The following is a 16,323-nucleotide window of genomic DNA, read 5'->3' as shown; positions in this document are numbered from 1 at the left end:
TACCACCTCAGACTGCAGATGGAAGCACATATGATTGTGAATGTTCCACTATAAATAAGACACATCCTCTGCAGATAGAAAACAAGCACATCAAGGAAAAGGGCTCTAGCCAACCTTTCTCCCTGGTACATTAACTTTCTATGTGCAGGGATTTTTTTTTTTTTTAGTTTGTATGGAGGAGCAGCATTCAGCTGTTTGGGTTACCAAAACCAGTATGGCCCCAGACATATATTTACCACCTCAGTGAGACAACAGACTTTGTCCTCATGCAGTTCCACCCTCTAATCCAGGAGTGCAGAACCTCTTTTCAGCCTGAGGGCTAAATTCCATTTCGGAGAAGCTCTCGGGGGCCACTTTCTAGTGGTGGGTGGGATGAAAGCCAAAAGGGGTGGGGCTAAAAAAGCAATAATACCAGCATACTGTAGCTTAAAACTCTTACTGCCAGTAAATGAGGAGAGGCATTTCAACCTTTTAGAATGGGGAAAAAATGCACAAAATCTAGGAAACCATCAAATATTTGGTAGTTGGAGGAAAGGGATGGGTCCAGAGGCAAGGGGCATGGTTGTCTGGGGACCCCCAGAGGGGCAGCCAGATTTGACCCCCAGGCCGAAGGTTCTGGACTCCAGCCGTAATCGCTCCTTACCTCTCTTCTCCTGGCTGCTTGTGGAAATCTGGCTCGGGACTTCCCACTCAGCTGCGGCAATGATGGCTTCTTCATGGGAACCCCCCAACATGCCGAGTCGGCGCTGGCGGAAGCGGTGGCGGGGTGTGTCCTGCCCTTCCCTGTCCCCTGGAGATTCCATCATCGGCAGGCGCGAGCTCAACCTCTGACGGCGGAAGTGTATCTGCTGGGCATCTAAGATGCTGAGGGTACTGCTGGCTTTGTGTAGAGGGGCTGGTGAACTCGGAGTACTGGAACCTGGGGGGGGCGAGTTTAAAGGGGGAAAAGAATCAAGTTGGATTATGGCAGAGCTGGCTAAGGAGGAGCCTGTGGAACAAGCCCCAAACCTATTGCAAGGCTCCTACATAGTGGCTGCTGTCAGGGCTGGACTCTGGGGCAGACGTCTGGGCTCCCTTTCAGCAGAACGATCAAGCTGAGCCTCTAAAGGCAGCGGCAGGGCCGGCGTACCACATTTTGAAGCAAGTGAAGTAATGCACATTTACCATCTGAAGAGGGCTCCCCCATAAACCACGAAATCCAAAGTCTCAAAGTACTTAACCGCACCACTGCTCCTACAGAAAGCAAAACTGGGAGTGTTTTTACAAGCAAAGTCAGTCTGTTAGGCTAACTGGGCAGTGCTTAGTCTGTGCGACTAATAAATTCTGCCCCAAGAAAGAAAGCTGAATCCAGCAACCTAGCATACATGATGCACATGCTTAGTTTAATTTGTATAATTTATTCTGCTTCCTCTATAAACATAAAAGAAGGCCCCTCAGGAAATCTTCCACCCCCTCTTCTGGCTTCTAAGGTTTCTTCAGGTGTTGTCCATACATGCCTTCAAGGCTGTCTTTACAGCCTTAAGGGTTAGAAGCTAGCTTTTTTTTTTAAGTGGAAGCTAAGAATTTCAGAAGGCTAAATTCTGAACCCAGTGGGGCTGTTCGCACCTAACGGCAGCATTCAACGACAAATCATGGGTTAACCCACCATCTGTGGAGATGCGAACTGTATGCAAGCCACTTCCAGTTTGCAGATGCAACCTACGAACACACAAGTTGTTAGCGTGACGTCTGAACCTGGACAGTTTAACCCATGAGTAACTCAAACAACCCAAAGTTAACCCATGGTTTGTTCTCAGGTTAACTTTGGGTTGTTTAACCCAAGAATAACCCAAAGTGTCTGGGTTCGGACATCACGCTAACAACCTATGAATGGGGCGTTTGCAGGTTGTTGCTGCAAACTGGAAGCAGCTCAATAATTAACTCACGATTTGCTGCTGAATGCCACCATTACATGTGAACCACCTCAATATAAAATTCCATGCTTGTGTGGTATCACCTTCGAAAGCAAACAGCCTTATTTATGGTCCTATTCCTTCCTTCCTTCCTCTCTCTCTCTCTCTCTCTCCAAAGCACGCACTCGGCCAGATGTAATTATATGCCATCTTGCAGAGTATTCTATTTCCTGGTAGTATGGCTGTACATGATTTGGGGTAGCTCAAAGCTTACTCTGGGGTGCACATCCTCAGTTCCTTACTAATAATTGTCATCTGTGCAAAAACAGTGGTTTTAATTGGAGAGAAATATTGTGGATCCTGAAGGGGACATTCCCCAGTCAGGGAGAGAGAGATGATATGAGATAGGTCAAAGCTTATTTTGGGTTGCAAGGCATATAAACTTCAGCTCCTTATTAAATATTGTGATTGAGCTTGTTTCAAACTTCAATATAAAAATATTTCCAGGCTGATTTACATAAATAAAATAGAAGATAACAGTACCTTCAAATATACGATGGGGGTCAAAGTGCAGGAGAGAAGTGTGATACTAAAAATCACCCATTGCCCTTTTTTGGTGTGTGTTCTCCCTCCTCATGACAGGGGGTAGACAACTCAGAAGGTCTGTGGACTGTTCCCCCTCCCCTCTGCCCATGGGCAGCATTCTGCAGTCCATGGAACAACCTGGGGTGGGGGAGGAAATAGTCATGTTGCCACTGAAATTTGGCAGCAAACTATTCCATAGCATTCCGTCACACTAAAGGCGTTAAATTTAGCTTGTGTGCGAGCTAAATTTGACCCTTTTAGCGCTCTTTAGCGGCTACAGAGCTCTAAAGGGGCCAAATTTAGCTTGCAAAGAAGCTAAATTTGACCCTTTCCACAATCTGTAGTGTTACAGGCACCCATTTTTCCCCACATGCACAAAAAATCGCCACAGCCGAATGCAGCAGGAGCCTTCCTAGAGGGCGACAGGCCGCATGGGGGCTGCATGTTGCCCATCCCTTCCTTAAGAGTTTCTCTTGGTTGGGGGCTGCAAGGACTTACCTGTCCCATCAGCCCTATACCCCTCCTGCCCCGTCAGGCTCTCACTGCTGCCAGCTCCCTCAGCCATAGGACGGAGCTGTTCCCGAGTACCCTCCCGGCGAGGTTTCATCAGCTTCTTAATTTTCTCGGAGATCCAGTTACTCTTCCTGAGGGGTGAATTGGGATAAGAGAAAGAGTCAGAAAAAAGGAGAGGCTTCTGGGCTTCTGGGCACAGACAGCTTTTCTACACAAGGCTGTTAACTGGCTGTATCTACTTTTGGTTTTGTCACAGAACTGAGATCCTAGCACTACTCAAGGGGCGTTTTCCTTTTTGATTTTCTGCTACATTTAATTGTACAAGTTTTAATGTTGTAAAGCCGCCTCGAATCCCAATATTTGGAAAAAGTAGGGATATAAATATTATAATAATAATAATAATACATAACCTCTAGGTGGCACTGTAGTAGAGCAGAATAGCTCAAATACACAAGAGGAAATCATGCTTTCATTTGCTTTCACCATTAAATGCTGCATTTTCCCTGCTCTAAAAAAACTCACCAAAAGTGCTGGTTAGACACACAAGCGAAACTGGAGGGTCATGACATTGTCTAAAGAACCTATAAACAGTGAGCAGGGAATGATGAGTGCACGATAAATGCCTTGTGTAGAAAAGCCCAGAAACTCACTGCACTTCCCATGGGACCACCACCAACAGCCCTCAATGGAGGCTGCTCCCTGGGGACCAAACTACCTGGAAGATCTGTGATTAGATCTCATGATAGTTTTTTCAAAACAACTGGGGCGGGGGCAGGAGGAACAGGGATTGGATAGAGACCACAAGTGGGGGGATTAACCCTTCCCCTCCACCATTTCCCCAACTGAAATTACACTCCATCACTTGCTAGCCAGTCCTTTTAACTAGAGAAGCCGGGGATTGAACCTGGGACATTCTGCATGCAAGGCAGGGACTCTACACCTGAGTTACAGCCCCTCCTCTGGAGGCTGCCTTATACCAAGTCAGACTTCTTAGTCCATCCATCCCGGTACTGTCTACTCTGACTGACAGCAGATTTCCAGGGTAAACCTGAAACTCCACAATACTCCATGCTTCTCCATGTGTAATACTTCACTTTGATGAAGTGGGCTGTAGTCCATCAAAGCTTATGCCAGAATAAATGGGTTAGTCTTGCAGGTGCCACAAGGCTCTTTGTTGTTTTGACAGCTCTGCAGGGTCTCAGGCAGAGGAGGGTCATTCCCATTACCCAGTACCTGATCCTTATTATTAGATGGAGATGTTGGGGATTGAACCATGGGAAGGAGGGGAAGCATCAGACAGGCACCCCTCCGTCGTGCCTGGATACAGCTCCAGCTGAGAGATCCCCTCCTTCCTGCTACCGACCGTCACTGCTGAGGCCATCAGAGGGAGAGGAAGCAGCAGCTTTTCCATTGTGCCCATGACCTGCTGAACTTTGCAACTAAGAATCTAGTGCCTAAATTTGCTTTTTTCCTTCTCCCTCCCAATCCCCTTTCCCTTTGTGTCATGTCTTTTAGATTGTAAGCCTGTGGGCAGTGACTGCCTTACTTCTTATCTTTGGAAGCTGGTTTGGGATCCTTTTTGGCTAACGGGTGGGATTAAAAATGCGATAGATAGATAAATAAATAGACCTGGGACCTCCTGCAAGCAAAGCAGGTGCTCTACCACTCAGCTATGGGTCCTCTCCTGGAACACAGGAGGCTGTGTTATACCAGATCAGATACTTTGGACCATCCAACCCAGGGGTGGGCAACTTATGGCCTTCCAGATGTTGCTGGACTGCAACTCCTGACACCCTAGCCAACCTAGCCCAAGGTGATGGATGATGGGAGTTGGCAGGCCAGACATTGTCTACCCCCAAATCTAGCCTAATATTACTGTTTCTGACTGGCAACAGCTCTCCAGAGTTTTCTCCAGGAAATGTGAAAGACAGAGAGTCTTTCACATTTCCTGCTACTGAGATCCTTTTAACTGGGATTGAACCTGGGACTTTCTGCATGCAAAACATGTGCTTTGCAGCTCAGCTATGGTCTCTCCCAAATGGCTATTGTTTGTTTATTTTTTTAATGTCTGTGCCACCTGGCTATAGAAATGTTGTTTGGATGACTATTTACACTGACAAAAAGAAAACAAAGAAAGTAAAACTTAAAAAGCACAAAACAACAGAGAGAGAGAGAGAGAGATGGGTCCAACATAAAATCCAACATAAATCCTACTTAGAGTAGATCCACTGAAATGAATGGGACTTATGTTAGGGTTTTATGGGGCTTATGTTAGATTTTACCACACCATAGCAATAAAAACTACATCTAACAATACAGTTAAGGAGAAAAAAGGATATAAACACTGTACAGAATCTTTAAGGGCGAAACCTACATGTAACATATGATAACACACAAATAATAAACAGCCTAATAGCCTCGGTTCTCTAAAATCGTTAATAAAATAAGCCAAACGCATTTCAACATGAAAGTCTTCATCCGTGGCCTCATAACATCAAAGCGAATCAAGAGGCTTCAGCTCTTTATATACCAAACTTTTAATGGAGGAAGCCTAAACAATTTGCATTAAGGGATCTTATGAACACCTCATTGGGACCAGAAGTTGCAAAGTTATGATGACGTCATGTCACTCACTTGCTGCGAGGAAACGCTGGCTCCAGCACACGGTACTGATCCATAATCTTCTCCACCAGTTTCTGCTTCTCACGACGCAACTCGCCCAGTTTGTCCCTATGGGGGAAACAGGGACGGGGATTTAGTGCCAAAATCCTAAACTTTACAGGGGATCTGCAGTTGCTCAAGAACGCTGAGAACATCAGCATGTCCTGGATTTTTAGGAAATAGCTGATTTTGCTTTACTGTACTTGCTGGGAAGGGTAGTGAAAAATCGCTAACCCACCTCTCTTTAAACAATATAAAAGATCTTATTATGAAATGCAAATGCCTAATGTTTAATGATTAAGAATTTTAAGGAGTAAATAAGTAGAAAGGAGAAGGCACACAAAGGCACAAGCAGGTTCACAATGAATTCTGGGTAAGTGGCACAAAAAACAGTTGTCAAGATGACTGGATAGTATCCAAAAAGAAAATGCTGAGTTATGACCTATCACTTGGACTAAGGGGTTATTTAAGCAATGAACAGATGTGAGACTGTATTATTCCAGGTCAGAAGTGTACTTAAAGTTTTTGCTTATCAGTTAATGAACAAAAATATTGTGTATGATATACACATCAAAAAGCTTGATATACATATGTCTAAAAATGTATACACTTAGGTTTTATTAGCAAATTTTTAATAAGGACTTATCTTCTCAAAGGTATGATTCAGAACTGATCCTATCTAAAAGGTGTATACGTAAGCCTTTTGCATATGCTTTATGTTTTTTTTAATAGGACAGCAGATATTAGCTATGAGGTAATTTCTACACAAAAAGGTATAAGTAAGTGCTAATTTTGGAATGAAGGAGCTGTGTACCTGTCAGCTGAACAGCCTATTCAGAAGTGAATGGAGAACTTCATACTTAGAATGAAATCTTTCTTTTTAAGCTATTAGGACTAGAAGTCTAAGAACAAGAAATGTTTCTATTTTATTTTATAGAAGTTATATTTTGTTGTGATGTTACAACTATATTTCTAATAAAAATGAAAAATGGATCAGCATATTTTTCCCTTACTCATTCTTGCTAGTACAAAACCAAAATTGAATCCACCTAGAATAATGTCTGGTGTATGCTTTGCTTGAAGTGTTTTATCTGTTATCTTGAAGTGTATTATCTGCCACAAATAGTTAACTGGCAGCTAAAGGCTTCCTAAATACTGAAGCTATAGTTTGAAAACACTCAGCAAAGGCCAAATCCATAACAAAAGGAGGCCCTGCTTAGGGCACCCTCACCTTCTGAAGTGAACTGGGCAGCTACTAAGAATCACAGAATTGGAAGGTACACCCAAAGGTCATTTAATCCAACCCCTTGCCAATGCAGGAAATCCACCACTGCAACAGCTCTGATAGTTAGCCATCCAGCCTCTGCTTAAAACCTCTAATGAAGGTAGTCTGTTCTGCTGTTGAACAGCTTGTAATATTAGGAAGTTCTTCCTAACGTTTAATTGAAATCATTTTTCTTGCTACATTAACCTGTTAGTTTCGGGGTTCTACCCTCTAGGGCAGGAGTACTTCAGGCCCAGGGCCAAATTTAGCCCCCCATGGTTCTGCAGATGGCTGGGCTTCTTCCCTTGGCCCCATCCCCTTTCCTCAACCACTGATTTGTTGGTGGTTTCCTAGCTTTTGTGCAGTTTTTTCCCCATTCTAGAAGGTTGAAATGCCTCTCCTAAGGCTTCATTACTGACAGGAAGGGCTTGAAGCTAATATATGCTGGCATTTTGGCACTGCCCATTTTGCCTTCAGCTGCCCACCACTGAAATGCAGCCCCTGAGAGCTTCTCCAAAATAAAATTTGGCCCTTGGGCTGAAAGAGGTTCACCATCCTGCTTTGCAGCAACAGAGAACAAATTTGCTCCATCATCTGTATAACAGCCCTCCAGATATTTGAAGATGATCATCATATTGCCTTCTTAATCATCTCCTCTCCAGACTAAACAAACCCAGCTTCTTCCACCTTTCCTCACAAGACTTCGGTGGTCTCCAGATCTAAGCAGGGTCTTCTCATTAGTGGCTCCCACCTTATGGAATCCGCTCCACAGGGAAGCCAAACCAACTCCTTGCCATGTTTTAGGAGACCAACTTAAATCAGACTTTTGCTATTCAATCAGCTGCTGTTATGGTGTTTTTAGGCTGCTCTTGTGGGTAAATTTTACATATGGCTTCAATGTTTAACAGACTAATTGGATTATGTGATTAAAAACCTTTCGACTGATTAAAGGTATGCCTCTAATCAATCAGGCAGCTCTAATTAAAAAATAGTGATGTTTTTAATGGAAGTACCTACAAAAACCAAAGGTTTTAAGTGCGAGGTGCTATCTTAGAAGAGGCATTCCCCTTTTGTCCTCATACAAAGGAGGGAATGCCTCTTCTAAGATGGTGACTGCTGTGACAACATACTTGCTTCATCAGTGCCAGCAGGTGATTGGTGCCCCCCCACCTTACATACACCGGAGGGAATGCCTCTTCTAAAATGGCAACTGCTGTGACAACTCATCAGTGCCAACAGATGGCTGGTCCTATTTTAGAAGAGGCATTCCCCCTCTCTCTCACACACAGGGGAATGCCTCTCTAAGACAGTGGCTGCTGCAACATGTGCATGCATCATACAAAAGGCATGCTTTTTAAAATTCAGAACTATTGCTTTAAGTCATATATAGATTTAATTTCCCCACTCACCAGTTAAAATGGATATGACTGATCAACTAAGATCTTTAATCTAGTGACAGCCATAGCTTTACATCTATTTCTACTTATTTTATTGACACTTTGAATGTTTTACTGTAAGCTGCCTTGAATACCCAGTTGAATTATAGGCAGGAAATACATAAAAATACATATTGTTATATTGTGGTTTTAATGTTTTTATATTTAATATTGTTTTACTATGTGCTTTTTGGTTTTAATTTTTGTGAACTGCCCAGACAGCTTCAGCTATTGGGCGGTATAGAAATTAAATAAATACATACATAAACAGAAAAGATTTTAAATAAGCAGGGATGTAGAGTTTTGCCCAGCCACCAAGGGGCGCTCTGCCACTCACAGGTACTGACGCTGCTCCTCCTGGAAGTGCTCCCGGCTCTCCAAGCTGTGCTCCAGCAGGCGTCTGTTCTCCCTGCTTAGTGCCTGATTTTCCTGAAAAAGGTGCCGGTTCTCCTCCTCCTGGTTCCCCTTCAACTGGGCCAGGAGCTACCAGGTGGTGAGAGGAAGAGAGGGCATTCTGTTAATGGCCAGAACATAAATGGCAGTCCTGCTGAGACCTGGTCCTGCAACCTGCATGCTAGTAACTCCACAGGCCGAATCTGCACGCAATGTGTAATGCAGGAGATGCTACCAAAAAGGGCGTCCCTGTTTCTAGGCCTAAGGACGGGCACATCAATATATTTCTGGTCTTCATCAGTTCTACATGTGTCCACTCATAGGTCTGTTCCACCCCATTTCCTACAGCAATCTATGATGGGTGGGGGCATGAATTTTACCCTAAAATACGCTTTTTTGTACATATTTTATCTTAAAATACCATGCTTGGAATGCATCTTAACCTAAAGCACATGTTTTATATGCATTTTAATATAAATTGCAAGTCAAGTCAGGCTGCACAATAGAGCAAGAGAAAAGAAGCAGGACCACTGCTGGATACCAGCTCTATCTGGCTCCTCCTTTCCCTGAACCAGTTTCCAACTGGTTCCATTCTTATAAGAACCAACTTTAAGAACTGGTGCCTGCTTGTTTTCCTCTTCCCTCATCCTTTTTTTTCCTTTTATCTCATGTCTTTGAGACTGTAGGCCTGTGGCCTGGGCAGAGACTGTCTTGTTTATTACTGATCTTTTGTAAGTCACTCTGGGAGCCTTTTTGGATAAAGATCAGAGTAAACATGCTTCAAATAAGTAAATAGACACATAATTTTCCCCCAACTTGCTTTAAGGACTTGGGACATGATCTGGAGAAAATGGGCAAGGAGAAATCCTTCTCCCTCTTTCCTAATAATAAGAACTGCCAACAAAATTCACTGGCAGCAGATTCAAGATAGACAAAAAGAAGCACTTCTTCCACACAAAGTATAATTCAGGGGTGGGCAACCTGTATTTCATGCAGCTCTCAACCTAATTTTAAAATCCCTCTCTAAGCAATCACTTCAGACCTCTGGCAAGAGTGATCTGTCCCTCCCGAGGCAGCCAGCTGGGCAGGGAGGAAGAAGGAGAGTCACAGTGGGTGGGAGAAAGTGAGAGAGAACGGGTGTCTGAGAGACAGACAGAGAGAGAGAGAGAGAGACAGAGAGAGAGAGAGAGAGAGAGAGAGAGAGAGAGAGAGAGAGAGAAGGGGGTGTCAGAAAGGGAGAGAAAGAAAAAAACCGGGTGGCGGAAAAAGATGGGTGGCCCTGCCCACTCTAGTTCTGGCCCCACCCACTGCTGACATGTGGGCCCCGACACCGCCAAGGAAAAGCGACCTTCAGCAAAAAAAAGGTTTCCCACCTTTACAAAATTGGCTGCCATAAGATGCGACTTTAAAAGGGGATTTGAAAAACTGAGGGAGGGTTGGAGTACTGTCAAGAGCTGCTAGCCACAATAGTAAAATTGAACCTTCATGCACTTCCCAGAAGCGTCTGGCTGGCCATTGTGTGAAACGGGTGGTGAACTAGTTGGACCTTTCTCATGTCTTCCACTAAGCTCTTTGGAGGAAGGGCAAGAGAAACACGTCATCAATAAAACAGTTCCTGCACTGTACCACCTCAGAGTGAAGGTGGTGGCAATGGCGGCAAGGAGGGGACATCACTTCTCCATGAAAAAAAAAAATCCCTGCATGTAGAAAACTAACATGTCATGGAAAAGGCTAGGCTGGAGCTCTTTGCTCTGACATCCTAGTTTTCTACATGGAAGAATTAAAAAATGATATAGTATTATTAAATATTTGTATATTGCTATGAATGGGCATGGCACTATACAGAGCAGCCAAGAGGAAAGTTCCCTGCCCCAAACAGCTCACCATCTAACACAAAAGGAGCATTCGTTTGCCCACACAGTTCTCTCACACCTGCAGCCTGAGTGATTACAATCCAGCAACAGCCTAATTTGCCACTTACATAAACTAGGCCAGTCGAGTGGGGTGGGGTGGGATAATCCTTACTTCACACTGGGTGCTTAGGCGCCCCAGCGCCGTGTCCAGCTGCTGGTTCTGCTCCTTCAGGGTGGCGCTCTCCGCCTCCAGCCTTGCCTGCTCCAGCTGCAGACCAGTTATCCGGTTCCGCATTCCCCAAAGTTCCCCCTGGAAGTCGTCCCGTGCTCTTTCCGTCTGTGCCAGCGTCTGTTTCACCCTGGGGAGGTGACCAGAAGTGTACAAAAGGAGGTTTCAACCCATATAATCCCGCCTGTGCACTAAGACCTGCTTCAGAGGTCCTCCTTGAGCACCCAGCATTGAAACTAATTAGGTTGGCACATTCAAGAGGCACAGGCCTCTCAGTGGTGGCCCCAAAATTCTAGAACTCCCTTCCAACTGACTTGAGCCTTGCTCCTTCAGTACCAGCATTTCGGTGGGCAGTGAAGACCTTCCTCTTCACTGCTGCCTTTAATTGAATTGCTTGTATGTCAAGACCGGCTTTCTCAAAGCAATCTGTGTGCTTTTCTGATGTGACTACTATATTTTTCCATCTTGCCTTACTCCGTTTTGTACGTCGCTTTAAAACTACTAATGGTCTGACTTCGTTATCAACAGCTCTAGCGGATACACACAATGTCCACCTCCTACACACGCACCCTTACCGTTCATGCTCCTCCTTCAGGTTGCCGTGCTGCTCTACCAGTTCCCGGTGATGTTGCTCGGCCTCTTCCAGCCGCTCCCTTTGGCCCCGCAGGGCCTCTTCCCGCTGTTCGAGACCAGTTTTCTGCCCCAACAGCTGGTCATGCCTGTGTGTGGACAGGGGGAGAGGACAGGATTGATTTTTTACCTGGCAGATGTACCGTTTAGGAAAGTTCTTCCCCGAGAGTCAAAGCATGTGTGATTATATTCCCCAGGAATATCACTATTTCTGGTCAACAATCTGTCTCTACCTACTAAATGGCTAGAGAGCAAAACAAGACAATTTAAATAGGTGTATACAATAATGTGCCTGATCTCGTCTGATCTTGTAAGCTAAGCAGGGTCAGCCCTGGTTAGTACTTGGATGGGAGACCGCCCGGGAATCAGGCTTCCTGCACTGAGCAAGGGGTTGGACTCAATGGTCTTGTAGGCCTCTTCCAACTCTATGATTCTATTCTATTTTATTGTATAATTAATTCTTATATCAGCCTTCCCCAGCCTGGTGCCCTCCAGATGTGTTGGTCTACAATTCCCAGCATCCCCCTGCCAACAGATCGCTGACGAGGAAGGAGAAACTGGACATTAGCTTTGCAAAAGACCTGTTCCTGGTGGAGATGAAAACTCCTAGAACTGGTTTGTTGATAAGAATCAATGCATCTGCCTGAAATTTTGGATTCGCGTTGGCTGCATGGCTACGGGGAATGTTATGATGAATGCCTGCGTGTCAAATTTTACCACTACACCACTGGTGTCTTCCAAAGAGGAAACTGACCAGATAAAAGGCAAAGGTGAAAGATGTACCCTACTGTTTGCTAGGACTATTGTCACTTTCCCCACACACTCCTCAAACAACTGTCTTGTTGATTCCCCTTCTCCAGAGTTACCTGCCCTGCAGTTCACGGTACTGCTGCTCCAGGCTGCGCAGAGATCCCTTGAGGCTCGTGTGTTTACCCAGCAGCCCCTCAAGATCAGCTCCCTGCCGCTCATGCAGCACCGTCAGGCGGTCGTGATCGCGCAAGAGGGTCTCGTAGCGTCCCCGCCACTCCTCCCGCTCCTGCTGGGCTCCCCGGGCTTCAGTTTCCAAGAGGGCCAACCTCTGCCGCAGCTCTGAGACCTGAGATTCCAGTAAGGCCTGCTGGGAACGCAGCGATGCCGCCTCCACCTGCCAGGATTCGGGGGAGGGGACAGAAATGACAGAAAGAGACAAAGAAGGACTGTAAACTCCTGGGGGGCAGAGACCTGTCTTTGTACATTAATGACATCATCATCATCATCAAATCACAATCACAGCAGCATGCAGGTCTGAGAGGGAGGGAAAGTAGGAGACAAGATAGGATGAGGAAGAAAAAATGAGAGAGATTTTGATCCTTGTCAATCAGCCTCCAGATCTGTTGGACTGCAACTCCCATAATTCCCAGCCAATGGCCATGCTGGCTAGGAATTATAGGAGTTGCAGTCCAACACATTTGGAGGGCACCAGATTGGGGAAGGCTGAAATAAGCCATTTGGCGTGGCTGCACTCGTGCCAAATCAGTCAGAACAGCTGAGACCTGCAACAAAAAGTTGCAGCGTAAAGTGGCTCTGTTCAAATGTTCCAGCCAGCCATGTCCTTTTTCAGGAAACGCTATTCCATCCACCCCACCTAGACACTCCACATCCTGTGGCTTCTGAGCATATTTACTCCTCTTTGGCTTGTTTTTGTTTTTTGTTGCCACTTTACATTCCCCCCCAAAATATTTGTTCTACTTCTGCAAACCTTTGGGGTCCCCTGAGCTGATACCCCTCCTCTTGTTCTAGAAACAAGCTGCTAGAGATCCTGGTATCGCTTTGAAGGTGGAAAGACATGGTTGGACTCTTGGCCTAGGGAGGGCACGCATCCCTCCTCCAAAGCACTTAAGCACCAGCCCTGGGGGAAGAGGAGGTGGCGTTGAAATTTCAGAGAACCACTCAGGGGGACCAGGAGGCCACTGCTTACCTGCAAGGCGCTGCTCTGAGCCTGCCATCTCCCGCTTTCTTCCTTCGCCTCGGAACTTTGGCCTCGCAGGCCCAGCAGCGCTTCCTGGAGACTGCCGACTTGTGACTCCAGCTGGCCCAGACGCCCAGAGAGCACCGATTTCTCTGCCTGCAGAACGGCATTCTGAAAAGGTAGGAGAACCTGGCTCATGTTGGTAGGGCACAGCAAAGTTGGAATGCCCTCCTCCCTGACAATGACGCAGTGAGCCATCCACCCCGCTCCGGAAAAAAAAAAAATTGTTACACTGGTATCTCACCTTTTCCTCCAAGGAGTCCAAGGTGGCAGGCATGATCCCCCTCCTCGCCGTTTTATCCTCACAACAACCCTGTGAGGTAGGTTAGGCTGAGAGAGTCAGTGATTGGCCCAAAGTCACCCAGTGAGATTCATGGCCAAGTGAATGGCTTGAACCCAGCTCTCCCCAGTCCCAATCCAACATTCTAACCACTACACCACACTGGCACTCCTATAGAGTGGAATGTTTGTTTTTCTGGCCACAGCTGGGGTTCCTACCCAGAGAAACTAGGGGCACGTCCAGAGGGGGCTTTTATCATGCAATTGTCCTGTCTCCTTTGCGGAGTTTTACAAGGGGTCCAGAAAACAACATCTTCCATTTGCAACCTTCCTATGTTTTTCCCCCTGCTTCTTCCATCTTTTATCTTTCCAAAAAAATAAATTAAGGAGGAAAAAATGGAATAGCGGCACAATGCCTTTGGACTGGTACCACTGGAGTTCTCCATCTGGAAGTACCCTAGGTCAATTTCCCTCAACCTGGGTGTCCTCCAGATATTTTGGACTATAATTGCCAGCATTCCCGACCACTGGCCATGTTGGCTGAGGCTGATGGGAGCTGAAGTCCAAAATATCTGGAGGGCACCAGGTTGGGGAAGGCTGACATAGATAGGGCCTGCTGCACTGGAAGCTTCGCACATATCTGGTCTTTGTGTGAATGCCAGCAGTGCCTATATCATCAGACTCCTTCTGCAGCCATTCACAATTCTTCCAGGACCACTGATAACATCTCACCGACTCACCACCCAACAAATCGCAATAGTTCCATTTACAGCATACCACTGGAACTGAACATTAAAATGAATTGAAGTGACTGCTTATTTATTTATTTAATCTTATTTGTACCCCGCTTGTCTACCGAGAGAAACGGCCCCTTTAACCATCAGAAGGCAGCATGATTATTTTACTTCACCTTGTGGTTAAGGAAAGCTCTGCTTACAAAAGAATTTTGGGCCATACTTTAGAGGGGCACCTAACAAGACTGGGAAATAGGGGGTAGGGGGTAGAACCTGGACATTGGCCTAAAAGGGCTCTAACGCTGACCCGGTCCCAGGAAAAGAAACACAACCAGAATGAGTGAGTGAAGATGCTTCTCCTTTCAGTTCCTTGTTCCCCTGCACTCTTCATTGTGCACTCACCTTGCGTTCCACTTCAATCAGTCTTGTGCTGAGGGCTTCACTCCTTGCATTAGCCTGGAGGTCAGAGTTAGGCTCATTCTGGCTCTCTGTGTGCTGGGTCACAGGAGGCTCCTCTAATAAAAGCGGAAGAACAAAACTGCTCTTTGCCTGTAGGGAGAAAACAACAGCCGGTCTCTAGAGAGCACCCAGTTACTGCCATGCTAACCTCTACGCCTAAGGGGAGCTGATGTACTACACATAAATAGCATGCTCGGCCCAGGAGTTTGTGGAGCTCTCACACAGATTCTTCACACACAAATCTACTCCTGTTTACACCTACACACCAATCTTCCTTGATTTTAACAGCCTAATTTAGGATTTTAGGATGAATTAGTGGAGGATAAGGTGATATACACAGTCAGATTACACACACACACCCCTATGCCACGGAAAACAGCCTTTATACAACACGATGGTGTGACCACACTTAGAACATGTATACAGTTCTGGCTGTTGCACCTCAAAAAGGATACTGTAGAGCCGGTGAAGGTGCAGAAAAGAGCAACCCAAACAATCAAGAGGCTGGAGCAATTCCTTTGTGAGGAAAGATTACAACATATGGGGCTGTTTACCTTAGGAAAATGGTAAGGGGTGGTCAGAATAGAGGTGTATAAAATTATGCCTGGTGTGGAGAAAATGGAGAGGGAGAATTTTTTCTCCTTTTCTTGTAATGCTAGAATTCAGGGTCATCCCATGAAGCTGAGTGATGGAAACCTCAGGACAAATAAGGATTTCTTCACACGGTGCATAGTCAAACTATGGAATTTTCTACCACAAAGTGTAGCGATGGCCTCCAACCCGGATGGCTTAAAAAGGGGATGAGACAAATTCATGGAGGAGAAGGCTATCAAAGCTTACCGGTCATGATGTCTATATGCTCCCTCCACTATCGGAGGCAGTATACCAATGTACACCAGCTGCTGGGGAACACAAGTAGGAGGGTGCTCTTGCACTCATTTCCTGCTTGTGAGCTTCCCATGGGCATCTGGTTGGCAACTGTGGTATCACAGTTCTACTGCAAATTATCCAGGGATTACAAGTAGATCCTGATCTACCTTCTGCCCAGCCTCGTATTATTGTAATAGAAGGAGACTGGCAATGGGAGGGAAGAGTGGGGGGATACCCTTGGCAGCTCCAGTCTCCCCTGGGATCTGGGGCAGATGGTATTCTGATGAAGGGCACATTTCTGGATTCTCGCCTGATGATTGTTTGCGTGTTGCTGCTTGAGAGCATGCAGTTCCTCAAGCTGCCTCCTGAGGGCGTGGTTGTCCTCCTCCAGCACTGCCTTCTTCTCATCAGAAAGACCCTCTTGCTTTTCCTCACTGGAGACATGGTTGTGCCCAGAATAGGGGAAAAAACATACATTACTCAGACATGCTAGCACTACCTATCTGGTTGAGAAACA

The 16,323-nt window shown here is 45.8% G+C and overlaps 1 protein-coding gene across 5 annotated transcripts in view; it reads right to left on the bottom strand.

Moving 5' to 3' along the window:
• CCDC88B (coiled-coil and HOOK domain protein 88B) overlaps positions 1–16,323 on the bottom strand; it is a 48,637-nt gene that overhangs the window by 4,707 nt on the left and 27,607 nt on the right. For 3 of the 5 annotated variants that reach the window (XM_084824382.1, XM_084824385.1, XM_084824384.1), the window contains exons 16-25: positions 16,117–16,240; positions 14,880–15,026; positions 13,414–13,575; positions 12,323–12,600; positions 11,402–11,545; positions 10,770–10,956; positions 8,689–8,834; positions 5,625–5,720; positions 2,976–3,121; positions 644–919 (exon numbers count right to left, since the gene is read on the bottom strand). In XM_084824382.1, the coding sequence (XP_084680508.1) occupies positions 644–919; positions 2,976–3,121; positions 5,625–5,720; positions 8,689–8,834; positions 10,770–10,956; positions 11,402–11,545; positions 12,323–12,600; positions 13,414–13,575; positions 14,880–15,026; positions 16,117–16,240 (1,706 nt within the window). Of the gene's footprint in view, positions 1–505; positions 920–2,975; positions 3,122–5,624; positions 5,721–8,688; positions 8,835–10,769; positions 10,957–11,401; positions 11,546–12,322; positions 12,601–13,413; positions 13,576–14,879; positions 15,027–16,116; positions 16,241–16,323 lie in introns of those variants that run through there. The other 2 variants (XM_084824380.1, XM_084824381.1) reach the window with 1 other exon arrangement.

Source organism: Heloderma suspectum, chromosome 17 (genome assembly GCF_057233095.1).
Source record: "Heloderma suspectum isolate Gila_16-S chromosome 17, 16-S_ref, whole genome shotgun sequence".
Taxonomy (NCBI): domain Eukaryota; kingdom Metazoa; phylum Chordata; class Lepidosauria; order Squamata; family Helodermatidae; genus Heloderma; species Heloderma suspectum.
Note: the sequence above shows the minus strand (reverse complement) of the source record. Positions and strands in the feature narration are given on the sequence as shown.